This window comes from Danio aesculapii, chromosome 5 (assembly GCF_903798145.1).
Source record: "Danio aesculapii chromosome 5, fDanAes4.1, whole genome shotgun sequence".
In the NCBI taxonomy this organism is placed as follows: Eukaryota; Metazoa; Chordata; class Actinopteri; order Cypriniformes; family Danionidae; genus Danio; species Danio aesculapii.
The window spans coordinates 11771880-11798724 of NC_079439.1; the positions used below are offsets into that span (position 1 = coordinate 11771880).

General features: G+C 36.5%; 1 protein-coding gene across 1 annotated transcript in view; it reads left to right on the top strand.

Moving 5' to 3' along the window:
• Positions 1 to 26845, top strand: part of scarf2 (scavenger receptor class F, member 2) — an 86358-nt gene that overhangs the window by 25487 nt on the left and 34026 nt on the right. The window contains exons 6-9 of the mRNA XM_056457373.1: positions 331 to 459; positions 3053 to 3156; positions 20716 to 20830; positions 24845 to 24969. Coding sequence (XP_056313348.1) covers positions 331 to 459; positions 3053 to 3156; positions 20716 to 20830; positions 24845 to 24969 — 473 coding nt within the window. The remainder of the gene's footprint in view (positions 1 to 330; positions 460 to 3052; positions 3157 to 20715; positions 20831 to 24844; positions 24970 to 26845) is intronic.

Sequence of the window (26845 nt, forward strand, 5' to 3'; positions counted from 1 at the left end):
GTAATATCGTCATGCTCAGGTGTGTAGCGGATATTTTATAATGTAGCGGACAGCTGAATGAGATCCAAAAGTTTACATTTCAAATATTTATTAATCACCTGTTTATAAATGGTCTGTCACTAAAAGTGAAGGGGACGTATCACCACCAGCCCCCCCCCATGGGTCAGCAAAGAAAATCTGACACAGTCACAAAATCGGAATTGACCATCGAGATCTGCAGTGTAAATGCAGCTTTAGTGACTCGTCTGATAAACAAATAGCCTGAAATAGGTTTTGAATTGATTCTCGGTGTGTTTTTATAAGCTCATCCTCTTTCATGTTTGTGTTTAGCTGTGAGGTTCGCTGTCCTAACGGCACATATGGAGAAAACTGTGAGAAAGACTGCAGTCATTGCTTTAACGGAGACTGTCATTTCGCCACAGGAGAGTGTCTGTGCGACCCGGGATTCTACGGGACATAGTAAGTCACATCTCCGAGTCACGCACTTAGTTAGGTCATCTTGATATCGGAGCCTGTTTTTATTAACCAGTGAATCACAAAAACAACAGAGAGTCATTCCTAATGGTTTAAAGATGAGCCTTAAACTGCAGTGTGCAAAATAAGACAAAAGCAAACACTCAAATGCACACTCATTCTCCTTCATAGAAAGTCTCCATGATACTGGAAATGAGCAGTGGAAACAAATTCAGCATTAAAGAGGACCTATTATGCCTGTTTTTAAAGATGTAAAATAAGTTTCTAATGATCCTAGAGCCTGTGTGTGTGTGTGAAGTTTCAGCTCAATATACTCCACAAATTATGTTTAATAGCTCTTTGAAATGGCCCCTTTTATGCTGTGTTCACACCAAATCCAGCACGTGCTATTTTTGTGTAAATCTCAGTGTGAACATTTTGAGTTTACTCGCTTTGCGCGTTAAATTCGCTTGATTCTTGTGTCAAATTCACTTCACAATAGATGAAAAATCATCAAAATCATCTTAGATCGTTTAAGCAAGGTAAGAAGAACAGACCCTGGAATACTTAATATATTATAGTGTTGTCACGAAACTGGAATTCGATACCAATCGGTACTGAAATTAATAACGTTCATTTCCTGCTAACATTTGAGCACAATCTTAAAGCCGCGAAGATCAGCTGGTCTGTTTATAAGCTGATATAGCTGTCAATCCACTGATGAATCTGATCTTTTTACGGCTTTAAAATGCTCCAGTGTCCCTGTATCTGTTGTTACATTCAGTAAACAGTGGTGAGTTTGGTGAACTGATGACTTTTACGGCCAATCAGTCAGTTCTGTTGAACATATGAACACAAAGGCCAATCAGCGCTGTTTAAGAATCTGCTCAAATGTTAGCGGGAAATGGATGTTTTTAAAGAACCCATATTATACATTTAAAAAGGGTCCTATTTCGGTTATATGAGTCTCCAACAACATACTGATATGAATGCAAGGTCAAAAAGTTTCATGGTCTTATAATATTAATTGATTTTTACCTAATTATCCCAGTGACTCCAATCATTCAGCGATTCATTTGTTCCCAAACCCCTCCTTAACGCGAAGCTAATCTGGCTGATTGGACCGATGACAGTCTGTTGTGATTGGTTGACAGCGCTCAGCGGGAGACAGTAAAATGCCCAGCGTGGTTTGTCAAGCCCCCAGTTAGCCAACATTGGTATAGGATCCGATCGCTACGGATGCCCGATATAGGCTTCATAGTAAACTTACTCAACAGTGTTATTCAGTCACTGTACTACCAAAAGCAGAGTAGTTAAACACCAGCATATTGCTCCATTCTTAATTATGACACACATTCAGGATTAATCCACACAGCAGCAAAAGATAAACAATTCTGAATCTTGATCGCTGCACTTGTGTAAGAACAGCTGACGGTGGCCATAGCAACAACAAACGGCAGTGGAACACGAGCTCACAAACACATTTAAATCCGTAAACAAAGCAGCGTGTGTCGCGTTTCAACATGGCATTAGACGCGATATGAGAATAAAAAGAGTTAACCTGATACAAGTAACAAAACACAATTAAATATATCATTTGCAAGCTAGAGAAAACAAGAAGACAGCCATTTACTTTACATTTACATACACTTATGAAATGTGTCACGGGCCAGGCCTGATTTCATTAATTATCTTTCATTTTGGAGCTTTTCTCCCTTCTCAGCTGTAACTTATATCATTTCTATTTGCAATCATTGCTGTGGCACCTCTTGCGGAAAGTGTTGTATGTTTCAGGGCTTACCTGTACTCTGCTTTGCCCAGAAATCACATCCCCAGCCCGGGGGTCGTAGCGCTCACTACTCAGCGTGCAGCAGCGTGCTTTTGTGCGTAATAAACTGGCCTTATTTTGCACGCACCCCTGGTGTATTGTCTGTCCATTCGTCTCACACATCAGTAGTCTTTTCTGATCCTTCCTTTAACAAATGAATGAATCGCCCATTTCCCACACCCTTCCAATAATATGCAGGTAAGCACAGGGTCTTCATGACTCATGATGACTTCAGGATCTGTTTGTATTTGCTGCTGTGTTAGTGGACGGGGCCACTGGTTTAATATTTCCCGTGTTTGCATGCGCATCACATCGAAATGACTAAAGACTCGTTTTGAAGATGATTCATTCTAAGCTCTATGAGTCGACTCTTTTTTAGATGACTCAATAGTTTTAAAAACTGTCCGCTTTCAGATTTAAGCCTTAGCTGGATATTTCACTTCACTTAGAGCTGTGTTACACACTACATGGAAGGTCATTTTCAAAAACCCACAATAGGGGCTCTTTAACATTTTAGTGTCGATTAGTATCGAATTCCAGTATCGTGACAATACTAATATGTTATCAACATGTAAAAACAAAATGTGAAGAAGCATTTCCTGGCATCATGGCACAAAATTAATTGTACAGCCAATCAAAGGTCCTCTTTCCATGGGCATTGGGGCTTCAGCCCTTTTTAGGCCTTACAGTATGCTAATCCAGCCCTAACTACATAATGCACATCTTGACTCTCTTTCTTACAATTTGTTTTTGTATTTCCCTTCATTTTAGCTGCAACCTGACCTGTGAGTTGGGTCATTTCGGAGTGAACTGTGCCCAGGACTGTCTATGTCATGACAAAAACTGCAACCCAGTATCCGGAGCCTGCAACTTATGTAAGAAACCCTTCCTTCTTTTTTTTTTTAAAGAAAAGCAAATGTCACTTCTCTGGCTTTGTTATGTCATTCGCCATGGAGACACAGAAGAGCTCCTGAAGTGTTGAGATGTGCTCGCGGGGTTCAACATCACTCATATTTTCCATTGCGTTAAAGGGAGGAGAACAGCTGCCCGGTTGAGGCAGAGGTCAATATGAGATTCAACCTTTTGATTCACTGTGGATTTGCAAGCATGTCAGTGGAACTAGAAGTGAAATCCATAAAATGCAGCATGACAGGATCCTTACAGAAATTGGCTGCATCTGAAATCGCCTACTACTCGAGTAGATACTACTTTTGAATTTGGATTTACTACATGACCATTTGAAAAGTATGTTCTACACTACCTGACAAAAGTCTTGTCATCTATCCAAGTTTTAGAAACAACAAATAATAACTTGACTTCTAGTTGATCATTTGGTATCAGAAATGGCTTAAATCAAAGGTAAAGGCCTCTAGATTAGGCTTTTTTTTACCAAAATAAAATATGATCATGCCTTGATTTTTAATTATTTAATTAGGACAGTAAGGTCTGACTTTGCTTAGACAAAAGTCTTGTCTCTTAACAGAAGTAATGGCTCAAATAACTTATTAATAAAGTCATCTGGAATGGCAAAGAAAGCGTTCTTGCAGGACTCCCAGAGTTCATCAAGATGCTTTGGATTCATCTTCAATGCCTCCTCCATCTTACCCCAGATATGCTTAATAATATTCATGTCTGGTAACTGGACTGGCCAATCCTGGAGCACCTTGACCTTCTTTGCTTTCAGGAACTTTGATGTGGAGGCTGAAGTATGAGAAGGAGCGCTATTCTGCTGAAGAGTTTGTCCTCTCCTGTGGTTTATAATGTAATGGGCAGCACAAATGTCTTGATATCTGAGGCTGTTGATGTTGCCGTCCACTCTGTAGATCTCTCGCACGCCCCCATATATACTGAATGTAACTCCAAACCATGATTTTTCCTTCACCAAACTTGACTGATTTCTGTGAGAATCTTGGGTCCATGCGGGTTTCAATAGGTCTTCTGCAGTATTTGTGATGATTGGGATGCAGTTCAACAGATGATTCATCTGAAAAAATCTACCTTCTGCTACTTTTCCAAATGATCAACTAGAAGTTATTATTTGTTGCTCTTACAACTGTGATCGACGACAAGACTTTTGTCAGGTAGTGCACATCCGTCATTATTATGTGACCAACCGCATTATTTGCTTCCCTCACATTTATGAATTCTCTCATGTGGCATCATAGGATAGCATAGCGTCCATCAGATCCACACTTCAGAATCTCGCCCGAAGTAGTAGGATATCCGGATACTTCTCGTCTCGTTTTTCAAACACTATGATTTCAGACATACTACTTGGCTCTCATACTGTTTTTAACATACTATATAGTAGGGAAGTTGCGCAGCCATTATGTAGCTCATTAAAGCTGTCCTAGCAGAGGTTTCCTGGATAAACAATGTTCATCCATGGGAAATACATACTGCTATTAAGAAGTTTTGGGTCTATTTAAAGAAATTATTACTTTTATTAAGTGACTAAAATTGTAAAAGATTTTGATGACACTAATTTAAGTAACATTTTTCCCTATTAACTAGTGGCTTATTATTTGCCGGTTGTTAAGATATTGGCTGTTAATTAGTACATAAAACCTATACTGTATAAATTCTGAATGATCTTATTGTACATCCCTAATCCTACCCAATACTTAAACTCAACTACTGCCTTAACTATTAATAAGCAGCGAATTAGGAGTTTGTTTCAAAAGACATAGTTCATGGTAGATTAATAGCGAGAATTGTACCTTATAATAGTGTGACCAAGATTTGTTGAGAATAAGTGCTGTTTGTCTGAATGTCGCACACTAAAAACATGATAGAAACTGTGATAACATGAAGGAATTAGGTTAACTTATTAGTCTTTACAAATGTAAGTGAATTGAACATTTAAGAACATTCAACTTTTAAATGAGCATTCAACAAAACAATTAAGTTGTCCCAAAAATCCTGAGAATTGTGTCATTTCCCCTTATCTTAAAGGGCCATGAAACCCTCTTCTTACTGTTCAAGTCTACCTCAGAATTAAAAAAAAAATGCTTCATGATGGGCATGGAGCTCCATGAGCAGAGGGAGGAGTGGGTGTGGCCGGCAGAGCAAGGGAGAAAGAGGGGAACGAACAACTGTTGTCAGTTGAAAGACAAACTGTTAGGAGAGCCATGATTTTATTGTTCACAAAGTTAAAATGCAAACAAATACACAGCAAGTAATTTAATGCCCTGCTACATTTGTTATTTGTAGTTTCATATACACATAACTACAAGTTGCTAAATAATTATAAAGATAATCATGTTTATATAAACACTATAAATGAGGAGGACTTCACTCCTCCTCAATCCCCGGGTCTATATACCAATTACCAACCTACGACACACATGACGTCACACGGGTCCCCGGTTGCAAAAAAACAAAGGCTGCTATAGTAAAGAAGTCATGTTGTGCGGTAGGATGCCAAATTCGAGGTCCAAAAATAGGAAACTTAACTTTTACCACACACCACACTGCTTTAAGGCTAACTGCAGACGTCTTTGGCTAAAAGGGAGCTGAATGAAGAGATGACCTAATTAGAAATGCTGGACTCTGCAGTTCTCATTTTATATCAGGTAAGCTCACGCCATGCTGAATCATACACATTACTCATTTTTGATTGCAGAAATGATTTCAGCAAAAACAGTTAAACATGGTTAATTAAACTGCGAACAGTGAATGCTCAGAATGACACATAAAAGTGTAATTTATTAAGGTATACTTGGTTTTATATTCACACATTCATTCAGTGACATCTTGTGACACACTCCCTATATTGTTTATCACGGCACTTTGAAAATCGGTCTAAAATAACCAGCAAGTGTGACTCACTTGAAAACAACATTAGCACTGTTTATTTGACTGTGAACAATGTTGTACTTTGATAGTGATTGGCTGCTAATATGATTTCACTATTTAGAGTTTGAAAATAATACTTTTATGAAATTATATTATTAAGGAGAAAGTCTGAATATGCGAATATAAAACCAACTTTACCTCTACGTGTAAGTTCACATACCCTGACGTACAGGTGCAGTTCTCTGTCAGAATGCAATTGTTCTGCTTGTTGATTACCCAGGCTTTGTACCGCTCTGTCTTCTTTCCTTGTCTTTGGCTAAGCAGAACCTCGGTTTTTAGCACTACAAAGTTTTGAATCTGGTAATCATGGAACATTATTTCTTGCAAATGAACACAGAACAACATTGTTGGCATCCTAAGACTTGTAGGCCTAACTTCTTTCTTGTAAAATCAGTTGGAGCTTCAATGAGATGTATATGTTCGGCTGGATGTTTGGCCATTTCGTCTTATCCAGTATCCATTGGGAGGGTGCTATCGCAAATGGACCTGTCAGATGAACGCCGCTCACTTTAATGTTAATTTTGCCGAATCACTGGGTGACAAGCTGTTATAATACGCTGAAAGCATTATGTAAATTATATATATATATAATTAAATATTTCATAATTTTATCTTTTTTCTAAGACAACAACAAACTCTAAACTACATCGGATGTCATTCCTTCATTGTAAATGGTAGCGCTCCCGGTTTGTTTCTGCCACCTCCCTGCACGCGCATCCTGAATGTTTACAAACATGGTAATAGGTCTACATGTAGACACAGTGGATAGCAGGGCAGCAGGACCCTTTCCCTGTCTATTTCAACCATTAGCCCTGTCAGTAATCTGGAGGATTTTACACGTGCGATCACAGCAGCACGTATAGAGTCGATGTGTATGAATGGTAACAAAGACAACTGATAAAAGACAAAGTCCCCCATTCTCTGATTCTCGAACAGCACTCCCATTAAAAATGCTTGCTGCAAACCAACAGCTTTGCTGTATCGGCCCTGACATCATCGCGGGGAAAAACATGCAACAAACCCTGTGGATTATGGAGACAAACCCCTACGACCCATGCCGCGGTCTCACCCAGTCATTGGGTCTGCCTTTTGGAAAGCACGTGCTCTCATGAATAATTAAGCAGGGTCTTCTCATACGATAAGAAAACTCAGCTATGAATAATAATTAGAAACCAAAGTGTCATCCCTCCACTAGCAGATTCGAGCTACATCATTGATTTTGATCCCGCCCCAAAAAATATCTAAAACCCGGAAGATAAAATTAGCTGACAAAAGCTCAAAACTATCCAGTTTTCCCCACAATTAAAGCTGAAGCAATTAAATTAAGCAATTAAAGCTATTGTCTTAAATGATGCTCAACACACACACATACATTTATTAAAATTTCAAAAAAAGTACTATAATGTAAATACATGCATTTTTTTTCAACACATCCCATATTTTTTAAAATATCAGACTCTACCAAATAGTAGATATGTCAGTTTATAGTAAAAGTACCAGAATTAATACATATACTATAAAACGTCTGAAAATATGAAGTGTAAGACCAATTTATTGAAAAAAATCTAAATAAAACATTTTTGTAACACTTTATTTTGATGGTCCATTTGAGTATTAGTAGACTGTCTGCTTAATATCTGTTGATATGCTTCTTTAACAGACATTTAACTGACTATAAAAAGCTTTGCAAGTACATGTCAATTTACACTAACCCAAATCCCAACCCTAACCACAACCTAACGATCTACTTATAATCTAATGAAAATTAGTTGGCATGTAGATGCAGTGTAACTTAACTCAACAAACGGACCATCAAAATAAAGTGACCAACATTTTTGAAGACTCATCTTTATTTTTTGGAAAACTATTTCAGATTCTCATTTAACATGTTTTCTTGTTTTTTTTCTTGTTGTTTGTTTGTTTGTTTGTTTTTTAACAATAAAACCAAAATCAAGTGTAGTCCTGCAGCAGGATTGTTTGATTTATAATTTTTTTTTTTTATAAACCAACAATGCTGTGTGTAATGCTGTGTGCTTTACAGTCATTTAAAACAGTAAAAACATGGTCAACCATTTGGTAGAGGGGCAGTTAAAATGTAACTAAAAATGAGCTATTTAAAATAATATTTCATAATATTAATGTTTTCCAGTATTTTAAATTAAATCAAAGCAGCGGTTTTTAGACTCGTTAAAAAAAAAGTAAAAATAAAAATTCAAAGTCTTACCAACCCCAAACTTATATGAGCACTACTGTAGCTTGTCAAAAATATTATCCATATGTCTGATGGCAGCTATAAACTGAAAATAATAAGAAGAAAATAAAATTAGCCACCAAAGAAAAAAAATAAACAAAAAAATAAACAACTATATCCAACAAAATATTTTGGCAGTGAGGTAAGAAGAACAAATCCTAAAATGGACATATTTCAGTGGTGTTTTCCAAAACTTACGGGGCTGTAACCACCATAGACATTTCTGAATAATTAGAAAATGGCCAAACTGTCCTTCCCAAATATTTGAGATTCCTGCACTGTGTTGCTTCACTTTAATATACACTGCTCATCATTGTCAAAATGACTGCCAATCAAATTAAAGTAGGCGGGGTTAATGGTTGAGAGAGCAGCTGTTTTATAATAGAAATGTATAGTAATATCCATTTATAAAAACTAATACTGGCAGCACGGTAGCTCAGTGGGTAGCACTGTCGCCTCACAGCAAGAAGGTCACCGGTTTGAGTCCCAGCTGGGTCAGTTGGCATTTACGTGTGGAGTGTGGAGTTCCGTGTGGATATGTTCTCCCCATGTTGGTGTGGGTTTCCTCCGGGTGTTCCGGTTTCCCTCACAGTCCAAAGACATGCGCTATGTGTGAACTTAAACTAAATTAACCGTAGTGTATGTGTGTGTGTGTGTGTGTGTGTGTGTGTGTGTGTGCGAATGAGTGTATGGGGGTTTCCCAGTACTGGGTTGCAGCTGGAAAGGCATCCACAACGTAAAACATATGCAGGAATAGTTGTCAGTTCATTCTGCAGTTGCGACCCCTGATACATAAGGAACTAAGCCCAAGGAAAATGAATGAATGAATAAAATACTACTTTTTCCCGTAACTGTATTTTGAGACATACATAAAACTGTTAGTGCATGTATTTTAAACTATTATTAGCAAACATTCGAATATCTTTACTAAACTACAGCTAGAATTCCCTTATCTGTTCTTTTCATGCTTTATGCAACAAATTGGTCCACTTCAGTGTTCAAGACATGTTTTTATGGCTTTGTTTCTAGCATTAAAAAACAGCTTGGAGCCATAGATTTACATGCCTTATTCAGTGTCAAAGCATTCAATTTCATTTCAGGAGACACAAACTAAATTTAAAGGGGTCGTGAACATAGAAATCAAATCCCCCTTGATCTTCTGACATGAGAGGACAGTGTAATATAAAACGTCATGTAAGTTTTAAAACTCACAGCTTAATTGATAAACTTCGCCTTGACTTAAGATCTGTGTAGCTCCACCCATCAAATATCAGCCAATCATACCAGTGAGTGTTTACTTTGATTGATAAACTACCACGCCTGTTCAAACAGTGTTTTATGAGGATGGGGGTCAAAACAGGACAAAAAAAGAGCTTTCTAAATGACATCTAATGTTGGTTTTTGCAAATTTTGATAAAAACATAAGTATACCACAGAGAACTGTAGAAAATAATAATAATAAAAAAGCAGTTTGGGACCCCTTTATCACTGAGAGAGATAGTTCACCCAAAACTGAAAATTGTCATTTACGCATACTTCACTTGTTCCAAACCTGTTTGACCTTCTTTTGTTAAACAGCAAATACAATATTTTTGAAGATATCTATGTCCATTAACTTCCATAGTATGGATATAGGTTTTCTAAACAGGACAAAAATAGCTTTCTAAATGACCTATTATTAGTTTATGTGCACATTATGACAAAATCATAGACCTCACAGAACAGTAGAAAATAATAAACAAATGCAGTTCATGACCCCTTTAAATTATTCACATTATCTCAAAATTCTCATCATTTTCGCATACTTCCCTCGTTACATTTACATTTACATTTAGCAGACGCTTTTATCCAAAGCGACTTACAAATGAGGACAAGGAAGCAATTTACACAACTATAAGAGCAACAGTGAATAAGTGCTATAGGCAAGTTTCAGGTGTGTAAAGTATAAGAAGCAAAGCATTGGTAATGTAAGTTTTTTTGTTGTTGTTTTTTTTGAGAGATTACAGTTAGTGGTATAGCCAGAGAGGCAGTTGCAGATTAGGAAGGAAAGTGGAGATTAAATAGTTGAGTTTTTAGTCGTTTCTTGAAGACAGCAAGTGACTCTGCTGTTCTGATGTAGTTAGGGAGTTCATTCCACCAACTGGGCAGATTGAATGTGAGAGTTCGGGAAAGTGATTTCTTCCCTCGTTACATACCAGTTTAACTTTCTTTCTTTTGTTGAACAGAAGCTAAGATGTTTTTGAAGAAATCTGTTACAATTGACTTCCATAGTATCTGTTTTTCTTACTATGGAAGACAATAAAATAATATTTTTTTTAATCTGCACATTTTGATCAAATCATTAGACCACATAGAACAACAGCAAAAATAATAAAAAGGCAGTTCATGACCCATTTAAGTTATCACTTAAAGGAATAGTTCACCCAAAACTGAAAGCGGTCATCATTTAGGCATACTTCACTTGTTCCAAACCTATTTGACTTTCTTTTTTTTTTTAAGAAATCTGTAACCATTTACTTCCATAGTATCTGTTTTTTTTTTTCCTACAATGGAAGCCAATGGTTACAGGTTTTAAAAACAGCACAAAAATAGCTTTCTAAATGACTTCTACATATGATTATCAAAATGTACAGATAAAAAACTAAGTAGACCTCAGAGAACATTAGAAAATGATAATAAAAATGCAGTTCATGACCCTTTTAAGTTATCACTTAAAGGAATACAGTAGTTCACCCAAAACTGAAAATTGTCATCATTTAGGCATACTTCACTTGTTCCAAACCTATTTGACTTTCTTTTTGTTAAAAAGAAAATAAGATATTTTCGAAGAAATCTGTAACCATTAGTATCTTAGTATCCTTTTTCTTACTATGAATAGCAATAATTACAGGTTTTCAAAACAGGACAAAAATAGCTTTCAAAATGACCTCTAAATTAAAATAGTTTGTATGTGCAAATTTTGATAAAATAATTTCAAGAGTTCACACTTAGCTGATGATTGATAATAAAGCTTGTTTGTCATGCTGTCCCAGGAGGGAGCCCTGAGTCTATAAGACCCTCGAGCCCTGGGCTCCCTCCCGTTGCAGGGCGAGAGGGGAGTTTGAGCTCAGATAGATCTCGATGACTCCCCCCTTGCTTATTTTAGCTAAGTGTCAGACATGGATGCTGAGGTGTACTCAGAGCTTGGCTAAAAATATTTTGGATAAATTGTTTAGGGTGCTTGTTTTTGAACTGTGGGAGGAAACCGGAGGACCTGGGGAAAACCCACGCGAGCACGGGGAGAACGAGTACATCTCATGCTCACAGAAATGTTGCCTGGTTTGGAAGGGAATTTAAACCAGGGGCATTCTTGCTGTGAGGCAACAGTGCTAATCACTGGCGCCCGTTTGAAAGGAGGGAAAGTAGGGTTGGGTTGGGGGGGTTTCTTTGAGACGAAGATATTGAGATGAGAAAACTCTGGTCCTTTATAGTGAGTTAAGAATCTTCTGATAGGATAATTAGTCATGAGCTAATGCTGGAATAGCTGTGAACAATCATAAGCACGTGATCCTCTCGAAATTTGGTTAAATATAAACTTCACAAGATGACCTCAGAGAACAATAGAAAATAATAATAATAATAATAATAAAGGCAGTTTGTGACCCTTTTAAGTTAAAAGGGATAGTTCACCCAAAAATTATCATTTAGGCATACTTCACTTGTTCCAAACCTGTTTGACTTTCGTTCTTTTGTTAAACAAAAAAAAAATAAGTTGTTTTTTTTTTAAGAAGAAATCAGTAACCATTGACTTTCATAGTATCTGTTTTTTTTTCTTGCTATGGAAGGCAATCCATGTTTTCAAAACAGGACAAAAATAGCTTTCAAAATTACTTCTAAATAGTTTTGTATATGCAAATTTTGATAAAATCATAAGTAGACCTCACAGAACAGTACAACAAAATAATAAAAGGCAGTTCATGACCCGTTTAAGTTATCACGTAAAGGGATAGTTCAGCTAAAACTGAAAATTCTCATCATTTAGTTATACTTCCCTTGTTCTGAACCTATTTGACTTTCTTTTGTTAAACATAAAATAATATATTCTTGTAGTAATGTTTAACCGTTGACCTCCATAGTATCGCGGTTTTTCTTACTAGGGAAGTCAATGGTTACCGGTTTTCAGCTTTCTTCAAAATTTCTTCATAAAGGTTTATAACCATTTGAATGGCAGTAAATAGTGAGTACATTTAAATAGTGTAAACTTTCCATTTAAGTTATCGTGGAGTATATGTATAAAGTATATTAACTTTTATGCTGTGCAAATTTCAGTATCACTGGATTTGATTCATTTCATATAAACAAAATCAATAAGAAACTTGTCATGCAGTCAAAAGAAACACACAGTTGCTACTGGTAACATGCCTGTGTAGTCTTCACTATGTAGGTCACAGGCGTAGACAGCAGCAGTTTAACATGGCGGCCTTGATGGTGTTTCCAGAGTGGTGTCTTATTTTTACGGCTGTGTTTTTTGGCTCTTTTCCTGCCCGCTCAGAGTCACTGCTGTTTCACACAGCTGAGAGAAATACTACAGGAAGAGGGAGAAAGAGAGTAATGAGGAAAGGTGTGGGTCAGCAGAGGTTTCACAGGGACCTGAGTGAAGGCAGTTATGATGTCATAATGACCGACCTTTAGTGAGGCCTTCCTCAAATGCAGCTGTGCGTTCGGGACGTGTGTGTGGATGTCCTCAATCAAAACACCCGGAATGAGAGAGACATCTGTGAGCCTACTGCACAAGTTAAAGAGTCATCAGTTCTTTTGGATTCATTCATTCATTTTTCTTTCGACTTAGTCCCTTTATTAATCAGGGGTCGCCACAGCAGAATGAACCGCCAACTTATCCAGCATATGTTTTACACAGTGGATGCCCTTCCAGCCGCAACCCAACACTGGGAAACACCCATACACACTATTTGTTCTTTATGTATTAAATATGATTAAAAGTTGAAGAAATATTACAAGTGGAATAGATTTAGCTGAAAATAATTTTGTATGTTCAACAAAAATGACCTGAAATCTAATTATTTAATGACATTTTGCATATTGCATATAAATTAAACAAACATATTATTTTCCACCCTCTGAAAGGGTGCTGTCTGTCAGTTTTTGACTCTTCTAAAGCATAAAAATACCATCATATGTTTGCAGATATTTAAGCAACATGCTAAGTGAACACTCCTGTTTATCTGAAAAACATTGCTAAAGTCAGATATTCTGCTTTGAAAATGTGCGTTACATGTTGGAACGTCTGTCTTTGTTTTTGTCCCTTTAACCTGCCTAATGCCAGTTTAGCCAATTATATTTCAGCACCCTGGGTTGCCTTCATGGAAAACAGCGTATTTCATTCATTCAGTCAGAAAGGCTCTCAAAGTATGTGTCCGCGACCAAAAAAGCGACCTCCGGTGGACAGTAGTAATGAGACGCAGAATCAGAGTTCCACATGAGGTGGTTATTAATTAGCAAATAATATCAATATTACAAATGTAAACATTAGGTGAGCAGGTTACATCGTAACCCTGTTTCCTAACAACACGCTACATGACAAGATTTGCAGTGATAAGCAATTAGTTCTTTTGCACCAGACGAAACACGACAGAAATTTAAATACAGCCATTCAGAAGCACACAATATGCACTCACTGCAATCCAATGAAATGGTAAGGTTTATAATCAAATTAGTAAATAATAAACCTCTTTAACATTATTAAATGTAGATGCTGAATCACTGATATGTGTTGTTTTACAGGCCAGCAGTTTCTAAAATATACATTTCAGGTGCTGGTTAGAAAAAAAACACTCCTTTTGATAGGGAAAATATTCCTTCTATTGCGTGCCGTTGCTTTTAGTTAGAACACGACTTAACTCAGCCTTAAATCAGACTTTAGGCTCGATAGTCAGCCTCGCTCCTGTTGATGTCGTCAATCTGGCAACCCGTGCTTGCATGTGCAATACCTTGTTCAACGACTGGGTGTCAAACTTACGTACTGCACTTTTAATAATGAATTCTCTTGATATTTTGTTTTTGTTAGTTATGTGATTATGTTAAAATCTTTATTTGGTGGAATAACCCTGATTTTTCAATCACAACAACAATGAAAAATAAATAAAATTTGTTATTTCAAACAATCGTCATTTTCAAGGGGGAAAAATCTCTAAATTACAATATTTGTAATTTGGGAAAAAATGAGGACTGCATGATATTGGGGGGAAAAACAACATTGCAATCTTTTCTTTTTCTAAGCCAAAGGAAAATGAATGAATGAATATATCTGGAACAGCACTGTTGAAAAAAACTGGGTGGCCACTAATGCACCACCCTATCAATTCCTGTAATAATCCATACAATCCATGTAATAATAATAATAATAATAATAATCTAGTCTGCTGTCATAAAATTACACACTGCAAAAATGCTTTTCTTGCTTAAACTTTTTGTTGTGTTTCTTGTCAAAATATCAAAAATATTTAAATAAATTTAAAATCAAGCATTTTTCTAAACAAGCAAAAATGTTTTCTTGTTTTTAGAAACAATAAGGCAAAATTAAGTGAGTTATTCCCTAAAACAAGCTAACTTAATCTTGTTTTTACTTTGAAATAAGAATATTTTTCTCAGCCCATTGGCAGATTAGTTAGCTTTTTTTAAGGTAAAACTTAATTTTGAAATTATTTCTGAAAACAACATTTTTTCTCGTTTAGAAAATGCTTCATTTAAGAATATTTAGATATTTGGACTAGAAACAAGATTTTTAAAAAATGCTTTTTTTGCAGTGCAATCCCCACACAAGCATTTGATTATCACTGCTGGTTGTGTGGATTTGACTGTAGTTTTCCATATTGAACTAATCATTTAGTATGATCAAATATAGTGTATAAAACAGCTGAAATTCTTCATTCTCAGTGGTGCCAAGTTTAGCGTCCCAGCTTTGTCTTTTCGTTTTTTATGAACGAAAGAGCCAAATGGCCACACATTCTGCTCTAGTGATTATGCTTGTTGGCAACAGATGCAAAGAAGCCACTGGCTGACTTCCTGCATCTCACAGGACACAACTGTTAGCCCTTAAACTCTTGAACCAGTGGCATTTCAGCACATTTATACACCGTGTACTTTAGCAGACAAAAATCTAAACAGTAAGCAAGTCAACACTTTTTAATGAGAATATGCAGTGGTGCAATACATAATCTTTCTTAGCATGGAGTTTGAAAATATTGGAAATTAGTCGCAAAGTTCAAGATGATTTAAAAGTCGCTTAAGATGAGGTGATTATTTGCAATAATGCAAAATGATATTAAATAGTTGTTTGATGCTGTACTAGAACAGTGTTTCTCAACCATGTTCCTGGAAGACCAACGACACTTCATGTTTTGTATTTCTTCTGTTACACCCATTGCAAGTTGTTCAGTCTCTGCTAATGAGCTGATGACCAGAATCAGCTGTTTGGTTAAGAAGACATGGAAAATGTGCAGAGCTGGTGGGTCTTCCAGGAATGTGGTTGAGAAACACTGTACTAGAACACACTCACGCTTGGGATTTAAATACAACACATTATTTTTCACATAATTTACATTATTACAATACCTCTCTCACTCTCCAGCTTGATTAGTTCCAGGTGTAATGAAGGCCCGCCTTTTGAAAAAGCAAATATGTTGTAATTGGTTAGCTGTCTCAGTGCATTGTCATTGGCCAACAGAAAAATACCAAAACACATCAATATGTCATTTGTTTTGGATTGCAGACATTTAAATACATTTATTCAAAGAAATTATGTACAAATGAGCTGAACTACAATTCTTGAGGGACAACTTAATCGATTCATGTTCAATCCACTTAAATTTGTAAAAAAAAAAAATAAGTTAACTTAATTCCTTAATGTTGTCCCAATACAAATCGATTGTGTGGAACCCAAAATGTTTTACAATGTATGTTACTGGCAACGTGTGAAGGAAATGTTTTAGGCAGAGTATGAAATATCAGTTTGGAAAAAAAAAATAAAATAAAATAAATAAGTAAATAAATAAATAAAATACAAAAAAGTTTAGCAGCATTGGCTTTTACTCGGTGAAGTTTATTTATAAACTCATTTCGAGAGGATCACGTGATTATGATTGAACACGGCTGGTTCTGCATTAGCTACGTATGATCCACCAATTAGGTCAGTCCTAACCCACTATAAAGAGCCAGGGTTTCTCACTACAGCCATCTTCAATTTGAAGAATCCCCCCCTTCCACCCCTACTTCTCCACCTTTCCCTTCATAGGGCGGCACGGTGGCCCAGTGGTTAGCACTGTTGCCTCACAGCTAGAACGTCATCGGTTCTAGTCCTTTAACAGGCCGGCGGTCGTTTCTGTGGGTAGTTTGCATGTTCTTCCCATGCTCGCGTGGGTTTTCCCCGGGTTGTCCGGTTTCCTCCCACATTGCAAAAACATGCACTACAAGTAATTTGATCACTCGAAATTTAGCACTACAGTCAAACTCTCTATCTGCAGCATATCTCTTCATAGCATTCATTTTAGTCATCAGCTCTTATCAAGGGGGAAGTTGTCGAGATCTACCTGAGGTCAAAGCTCCCCTCTCGCCCTGCAAACAAGAGGGAGCCCAGGGCCCAAGGACCTTTTGGGCTCAGGGCTCTCTCCCAGGACAGCATGCCAAATTTGCTTATAATCAATCATCAGAGTGTGAACTCTTGAAAGATAATTCATCGTAGAATCGTCGTTGCATGTCTACATGGTGTGATTCCTGTCCTGGCACTGCACTCCCTTCCGAAATGGTCACACAATAATCCATAGAGAAACATTACAGGACAGCGTATGTGAAACCTCAGCCTGATAATATACACTGACATCGTGAGAAGAAATATGGCAATATTATCTGTGATGTGGTAGTGAAACCTCGTACCGGCAATATGCTGTCTTACAAAAACACTTACGTGCTTCAAGCTTCATTATCAAAAAACGACCCAAGCGCCACTGCCAACATCAGTGGTGGGAAAAATTGCGGGGGTAGGCCAGTTATATACTTTGCCACACGGCAACTCCGCAGTCTATAGAATGCCAAGGTAATGAATAAAGTAGCAATCATTTCATACTTTGACATTCAATTTTAGGCATTCTACACATTTCCTGGTTCCTCAACAAATGACTTTTGCTGCTTGTTCTAAGTACTTTACTTATTAGCTTTAGTTGAAACAACACAATTCTTAAGTTTTTTGGGGCAACTTAATTGTTTTGTGGTCAGTCCACTTAAATTTGAATAAACTATTAAGTGAGTCTATTTCTGTTGGGACAACATGTAGGAAATGTGTGGTTTATGATCAGTTGTGTTCATAACCTGTGCAGTAAACCCTGACTAACATTAAAAAAGGGGAAAAGCATAATAGGATCCTTTTAACTTTACACAAATTTAAAACATATTTGAATTTTTTACACACACTGTAAAATAATGCACAATTTCTTCATGTCCCAACACAAATCGATAAAGTTAGCTTAAAGGGCACCTATGGTGAAAAATCTACTTTTCAAGCTGTTTGGACAGACATATGTGCATGTATGGTGTTTAGACCGTCATATTGGGGTGATATAAACACCCAGTCCATTTTTTTTAAATTTAGCAACATAAAAACGGTGGACCAATTGGAGTGGTTTTTTAGACTGACCGCAACTTTACATAGGAGTGCGGTCCCCCCGCCCACTGAATTGATTGACAGCTGCGTATTAACATGTCCCGGTAGTCACATGTATAATCATATCAACAAGACCAGACATGCGCAAAGCAACCAGGATTAAAAGATCTGTTCAGTTCGTTAGGATCATCAATCATCATCAAATGTGATCAAGAGTGAGTTTTACATGTTTAAAATGTTTTAAAACAGAGCACTGATTTTAAAATGAATTAATAAATGTAATGAATGTTACAGCGATTTAATGAATTACAGCGATTTAACTTAGCTTCACTTCATCAGCACAGCCGCGTGTCAGAACAATTATAAAGGAAGACGCTTTAGTCCCGGTTTGTGGACGTTAAATTAGGTTTATTTTGTACATTAATATAACAGATATTTATACAGCAGTGGAGATTAACCTGTATCCTGACACATATGCGTGCAAAAAGAGTGCAAAGCTAAACGGGCGCTCTGTCTGTGTGCGTGCGTGCGTGAACTTTGTGTGACTCATCTATGCAACTGCACAACAAATACTCATTGGTAAAGTACTTACTGTAGTATTTCTCACAAACGCTGCGTGAGATCTGCTTCCTTTAAGTCTGTCTGTTGTCTGACGCTGCCGAGGGAGGTGACTAAGGCACGCAGAAAGGCACGTAGAAACGGTGGGCGGGGAAGACTAGCCTTAAAGGAGCAGTACACCAAAACCCAGTGAAAAAATGTATAAATAGGAATTTAATAAAAGGTATAATAAAAAATCTGATGGGTGTTTTGAGCTGAAACTTAACAGACACATTCTGGAGACGCAAAACACTTATATTAAATCTGAAAAAAGGGCTAACCTAGGTGCCCTTTAATCTTTTTTCTTTTACCATTTTAAGTGGATTGCACATAAAACAATTAAGTTGTCCCCTCACGACTCTCTTGAAGTCTTGATTCTAATAATTCTGATTGGTAAATCGTTATTTTCCATTGTATCTGCTTAACTTTTCTGGTGCAATCTTCAATCTTAGTGTACTAAATAAAAGGGCATTTTCCCTTTAAAAAGAACATAAGATTTGCAGGTGTTTGAATTGAAATTGTTAATTTATGTTTTATGTAAAATGCCATTTGCAATAATGCAACATTAAATTATAATAATTAGTTAATTGTTCAACCATGATATTCTACTGCGTATTAATAAAGTTAATTATGCTGCACAATCAGCTATAATGCTGCATTATATGGTTAGTTACTTTCATTTTTAATGTGGTTTTCAGTCAAAAGACGGTTACTTTTTGAGTCACTTAAATCAGTTAGTACAATAACCTTCTTTTGCAATCAAAAATAACATTGAAACCCTGTCTAAAGTGAAATGCAGCATGAAACAATTAAATTAGTTAGAATTTAAAATAGTACACAAATAACACTGGTCCAAAGTGAAACTAGCCAAATTTAAACTAAATATCTAATTATATCTAATTCTGTCCGATGTAATGTTGAGCCAGATACATTATCTCAAATGTTTTGGTCTTGTTCAAAATTTCAGGCAGCTAATATTTAAATTTCTCTCTGACACATTACATACTTATATACAACCTGAAGCCATCTTTTGTTATTACACCACAGTCCTTATGTTTTAATAAAAATGTGATTTGCCTTTGCTATGCTTTTAGCTAGAAGGTTAATTTTGCGCAAATGGAAGAAAAAATGCAATGGCTTAAGGAACTTTTACACTACTTTGACCTTAGAAAAAATACGATATACTGTAAGAGGTTGTACTGATTTGGTTTTTCTCACTTGGCAACCGGTTTTAGATCACAAAGATGGCCTTAGGTTATTTTATATTTTAGAAGAGTCAAACTTTTCCTTATTTATTCTTAATTTGTATTTTATTTTAATATTATTCATATATTTTTATAGAACCTAAATGTGTATGTGTTAAAAGCTATTTGTACTGCCTGCTTCATATCTAATATACTTTAAAATGACTATTTCTTTCTACACTGTAGAAAATCCTGGTTGCCCTAAATATTTAAACTGAATCAAATGAATTTTATGAGTCCATTGAACTTATGTTAACCTGACTTAAAATTTTTAAGTTTTAAAATTAAGTTAGAACACAATTAACTTAATTTAATAAGTTACAATGAACTTCAAACATATATGTCATGACTAATTGGTCATATAATTTTTCACAGTGTAGACGACTTGATTCTGATTGGTCAATTGTGTCATTATGGTACATGTTTGTAAAGGTTATTAAGTTTTATGCTGTGCAGTCTTCATTTTTTTGACCACTAAATTGTATAATTGCCATGCAACCAATTTCAAGACTAATAATTCCTGTTAATTTATCTATATTGCTAGGCAGTCATAGACCTCATCCTATCAGGATTTATTTCTGATCATTCCACTAAATTATTCTCCATTTTAGGATCAAATGTGAAACACTGCTGTATTTTTGTTTCCATCTCAAACTTTGAGCAGGTCTTTTTTTCCTCTACACACCTCAGCTGTTTTGCAAGTCTCCTGCTGTTTTCTCTGAACAGCCTCCATCTGTCTTGAAATGGCCAACTGCGTTAGACGAAACAAATGAATCCAGACGTACAGTGTGTGTTTGTGCAAATTTGACACTCTCCCGTCTGTGTCTCTCAGATCCTAATCAGCGGATGGGAGTAATAGCTGCAGGAACGCTGGTCACATTCCTGCTGGTGGTTCTTCTGTCTCTGCTGTGCTGCTGCTTCCTCTGTAGCAACAAACACAACCGCAAGTGAGTCAAAACCTACACTACTGCACCAACTCAGGCCCAACCGTCTCACATAAACGTTAAAGATCACCAGTTGCTGATTACTATGCAAAGGCAAGCACATTGTAAAAAGTGATTAGTTAAAGTCAGTAAACCTTTTGCCTTAACCCTTGTGTGCTGATGGGAATGTTTTATCTACTCTGGGGTGATTTTGAGTCCTAATTTGGCCACATCTTTCTTTGTGTTTCAGCAAATGGAACTCTGTTTGGTCTCAAATCTTATTTTGACACAGATTTTGGGAAAGTTCGTCTCAAAACACTCTAGGCAAATTTACTACCCTTTCGTTATGTTGGGGGCCGTTCTTGCCCCATTGACTTCTGTTACAATGACATTTTTAGATTGCAAAGCCATGACGCTATAAAATCAAGCATTCTTCATTGTTTCATCTGTTGGGAAAAGGTCAAATTAGCTATTTTTACTATTAGTCAACAGTTGCAGTATAAAAAAAAGATTTGTTTTTTGTTATTGGTTAAAACAGGGGTCTCAAACTTAATTTATCTGGGGGCCGCTGGAGGCAGAGTCTGGCTGAGGCTGGGCCGCATCAGGTTTTCCACAAGAAATTAATTATATTATTAATTATTCATTTTTAATTAGTTTATTTTTCATCATATTTTGTGTTAAAAAATAAAAATAAAGAGATTTAAGAGGATTGGAATAAACTAATTAAAAATTAATGAGAAAATAAATCAATCAGTAATAAATAGTAGTAGTAATAATAATAACAATAATAATAACAATAATAATTTCCCTTTTGAACTGCCCCTCACTGACTCTTTTGCCCCCCCAATACACCCCCCACACTCCTCTAACTTATACTCCTCACAATCACTGCACTATTTAACATTTGCACATTTAAAGTTTGCACATATTCATTGCACTGATTCATTTATCTGAAGTGTACATACCCACTGCACATGAACATTTGTAATTGTTTATCTATCTGCCACTCCTGATTATTAATAGCATCCTGTACATATATTCATTTATTGTAAATCTTTTCATAGCTAATACAACCTGTATATAATGTTCATAGTACATCCATCTGTAAATATTACCATAGTTTTTCTATAACTGCACTTTATAACTTATACCTGTATCCTGCACTTGCTGCTATTGCACTGCTGGTTAGACCGAAACTGCATTTCGTTGCCTTGTACTTGTACATGTGTAATGACAATAAAGTTGAATCTAATCTAATCTAATAATAATAATAATAATAATAATTAGATTTACTGTTATCAGCTGTGCTGTTGTTACAGGTAAAAGAAGCAACACTGTGCTGTTGTCATTTGTTTTGACTACTTTTACATATATAGAAATAGATGTAATGTTCATTTTGTGAGCCAATGAAAATACAATGCAAGTAGCGCGAAGCAAATGACCCACAAATAACGGTGTGACTCTGTAATTGGTCCAGGTGACTAGGGACTCTTATTGCCGATAGACAGGTGTCAATGTGTGACTGCAGATGACTGCATTATAGGCTACATTGAGTTCCTTACTTTTCTTTTTTATACCGCCGCATACTCATCACTTTGATTTCTTTTCTGCTCACTGCACGCAAAACAATAACCACCAACCAATGAGAGTGATTGTAAAAGCATGACAGATGATTGGTTGAAAATAGTTCAGGACCAATAGTTAAATGTGAATTTTGCTTTAAAAAGCACATGACTACTGTCATGCGTGCTCTCGCACAATCCACACTGCACTGCACTCACTCTCTCTCTCTCTTAAACACACACACACACACACACACACATGCAGGTATTCACTGCGCACAAGTTAATGCCGAATCAAATAAAATAAATATAGTTTCCTTAAATTATTTTAATATCATGAAGAACAGAAACATACTCTTTCATTAGAAAAAGATGTGCCAACTTTAATATGAGAGTACATTTACAGCACAACAGATAACAATGAACTGTTGGCGGGGATAATAGGTAAATAAATAATTAGATATTAAAGTTTGAAGACAAACTATATGGAGGCTTGAGAAATCATGTTGGAAGTTACTTATAGTTTCTTTAAGTAACAGTAAACCAACAGTAAAAATTTGAAATTTGACCTCTTTTCAACAGGGAAAACCACCAACAATCAAGAATGCATAGTTATATGCTGTCATGGCTTTGCAATCTAAAAATGTCATTATAATAGAAGTCAAGGCTGATTTATACTTCTGCATCAAGTCCAGCGCAGCCTTCATGCAGTCGCAGACCCTTTGCCATGGCTGACACGCACATCTCAAAAAAATTTAACTATACATCACAACGATGTCGCAAGCTCTGTGATTGGTCAGCTTGGTAGCATCAACGAGTGTGGGCGGTGCTGAGAGCCGTGAGCCCGATGGAGCAATTGTTTACAAGTGTGGAGTCCCATGAAGGAGCTCCAGATGGAGACTTTTGTTTTGTGTTTACCTTATGATTAAAGTTGTTGCACAGCCGCATTCATTGTTTCATTTTACATTGGAGTGTACAATGAAACACTTCTGAAAATGAGTATAGTAGTATTTCTGTGTAGTATTTATTTATTTATGTGCTGCAAACCTGAAATATTATTATTATTATTATTATTATTATTATTATTATTATTATTATTATTATTATTATTGGGTGTCACGGTGGCGCAGTGGGTAGCACGATCGCCTCACAGCAAGAAGGTTGCTGGTTTGAGTCTAAGCTGGGTCAGTTGGCATTTCTGTGTGGAGTTTGCAAGTTCTCCCTGTGTTGGCGTGGGTTTCCTCCGGGTGCTCTGGTTTCCCCCACAGTCCAAAAACATGCGGTACAGGTGAATTGGGTAAGCTAAATTGGCTGCAGTGTATGTCTGTGAATGAGTGTGTATGGATGTTTCCCAGTGATATGTTGCAGCTGGAAGGGCATCCGCTGCGTAAAACATATGCTAAATAAGTTGTTGGTTCATTCCGCTGTAGTGACTGTAGATTAGTAAAGGGACTAAGCTGAAAAGAAAATTAATGAATGAAATATTATTATTATTATTATTTTTATTATTATTAATAATATTATATAAGGATTTGGTTTAATTATATTAAATGGATATTTAAAGATTGTTAAATACATTTAATAATACATATATTTTTATATAAATAATTGCTTCTTACTATTTTTAAATAAATCAATCAATCAATTAATGGGAATGCACCGATATGGACTATAATACTGATAACTTTTTATGTTAGATAACCTATATATAGGTTCATAAAAAAGGTTTAATCCTGTTAATCAATCAGGCTAATAATGCTGACATTAAAAAATAAGCATGTAATGGTCAATGCTGAAATGGCTGCCAATATATTATTCATGCCAATAAATAAATAATACCTTTATTCAGCAAAGAATCATTCAATTAATGCAAAGTAACAGTCTGGACCAAGTTCAAACCCATTTGGCATTATTAACGCACCTGCATCTATAACTAAAAGAAGTTGTATAATACTAAATAGTTCAGTCTACTAACAGTTCCTTTCTTATTATACAAACCATGGGTAAACGAATCCATATTTAACTTAAAAACCGAACTGAGACATGATGTCGTGAACGTGGCAATTGTGTCGTCCTCAAACTCCCTTGGTTCAGACTCCGCTGGCAAAAATCATCTTTTAACAAAGCCTGTCATCAGAATTGTTCACAGTTCGCTGGAGTGAAAGCCTCCTCTGTTCTCCACAGTCAGTCGGGAAAACTCAAGACTCTCGTGTTCTAGAAATCACAGTCGGCTGTTTTCTTAAACTTTCCACCTTTTCTAAACGACTGGAAAACTGCAGATCGTAAGACCAGCTGAGCCTAGATTTCCTCAGTTTGCACCGAGAGGCAGAGCAATCTCTCTATTTCTCCTTTCTTTCCATATGTCTTTATCGTTTGATGGTGTAAACTGCATTAGAGAGCCGTCACACACACACATTCAGCATTCTGCATAGGATCCATCTGTAATGTTAGTCTAACGTCACCCTTCCTCTTTCAGCCCCGACCAGGAAAACTCCACCAACAGCAAGAAGGCCAAAATAATCCTCTGTGGTGGATTCAGTCGAATCAGCACCAAACTTCCCAGAATCCCTCTGAGGAGACAGAAACTACCCAAAGTCGTCGGTATGTCTTCATTTTCCATCATCTAAAACTGCAGATGGTTTAGGTCAGGGAGTAAACAGAAGCATGCAACAGCTGGACGACGGACTTAATAAGATGTGGAGAATGTTTAGTTTGTATGCTTCAACAAAATCTGCACATTTAGCAAGTAGTTTTGATGTTGGCCATCTTAAAATGTCAGTTTTTATGTAAACAAATAAATTTGTTGTGCAGAAACAACTGGAAGTGAACGTTCAAACAGAAGCTTTAAAGGGATAGTTCAGCCAAAAGATGAAACTTTACTCACTGTTTACTTTGGGACTTCAAAGAGAGATGAAATCCTTTAACATCAATAGTAGAATAAAAATACTGTGCAGGTCAATGGTTACAGGTTTCCAGCTTTCTTCAAAATAGCTTCTGTTGTGTTCAACACAAAAAGAAACTCATTAAGGTTTGAAACAGGTAAAGGGTGAGTAAATCATGACAAAAGATTATTTTTAGGTGAACTATTCCTTTAACCCAGGAGTGCCCAAACTTTTTCTTATGAAGGGCCAAAAACAAAACTTGATTGAGGCTAGTGGGCCGAAGGCAAATATAGGTGAGGTAATTTACCATGGCTAATTTCCTAATTTATTTAATAATGTTTAAAAATAACTAGACAACATTACTTTATATTAACTAATACAGTATTGTTTTGCATCGTATAATGAACGTATTACAGTAAAAACAAAATCTCATTTATAACAAAATGACACTAGTTTTTGCCTTGATTTTCTTGTCGATATCTTCTGCATGGTCCTCTCTGTCGAGTGACAGTATTTACATTTTTAAAAAATCAGATTCATTTACAAGATTTAATTGAAACATTTTCTGTTTGCTTATTTTTGTAGCTCAGCAATAAAACAAACAAAAAAGGTTACGTCCAATTTGAAATGACGATCTCTGTGTTAAAGTCATTTGCCTCAACCCTCTCCATAATACTCGCTCTCCTCTCAGATGGGATGGTGGGCCAAATCAAAGGTTACAGTGGGCCAACTTTGGCCCACAGGCCCTACTTTGGGCATCTCTGCTTTAACCAGTGTTGAGGAAAGTTACTTTAGAAAGTAATGCTTTTCCGTCAGATCAATATCTTCATCCATTCAAATAATCACTTATCCGCATTGCGTTAAAGCAGGCACGTGCGTGTGAAGCCCTGAATGATCACTGGATATCACGACAACAGTCACACAGGAAAACTGGAAAGGAAAACATTTTGCCTTTGATTTTATTTCGCATGTATTTTTTTTTTTCAACTAAACAGTTGATTTACAAGGTTTATGCATTTATCAATGAAGAAAATCCACAATTTGAATCCCTAATGCATGGTCTTGCAATACAAAATGTAGTCTGGTCCAGATTGAATACCCTCACAGTCCGGATTCAGACCGGAGTCCGGACTTTGAGATGCCCTGAACTAGATATTAATGTTTAAAGACAAACTACACTCACTGGCCATTTTATTAGGTACACCTTACTAGCACCGGGTTGGACCCCCTTTTGCCTTCAGAACTGCCTTAATCCTTCGTGGCATAGCTTTAACAAGGTACTGGAAATATTCCTCAGAGATTTGAGGAATATTTCCTCAGAGAGCATCACGCAGTTGCTGCAGATTTGTCGGCTGCACATCCCGTTCTGCAATCTCCCGTTCTACCACATCCCAAAGTTGCTCTATTGGATTGATATCTGGTGACTGTGGAGGCCATTTGAGTACAGTGAACTCATTGTCATGTTCAAAAAACCAGTCTGAGATGATTCACGCTTTATGACATGACACGTTATCCTGCTGGAAGTAGCCATCAGAAGATGGGTACAATGTGGTCATAAAGGGATGGACAAGGTCAGCAACAATACTCAGGTAGGC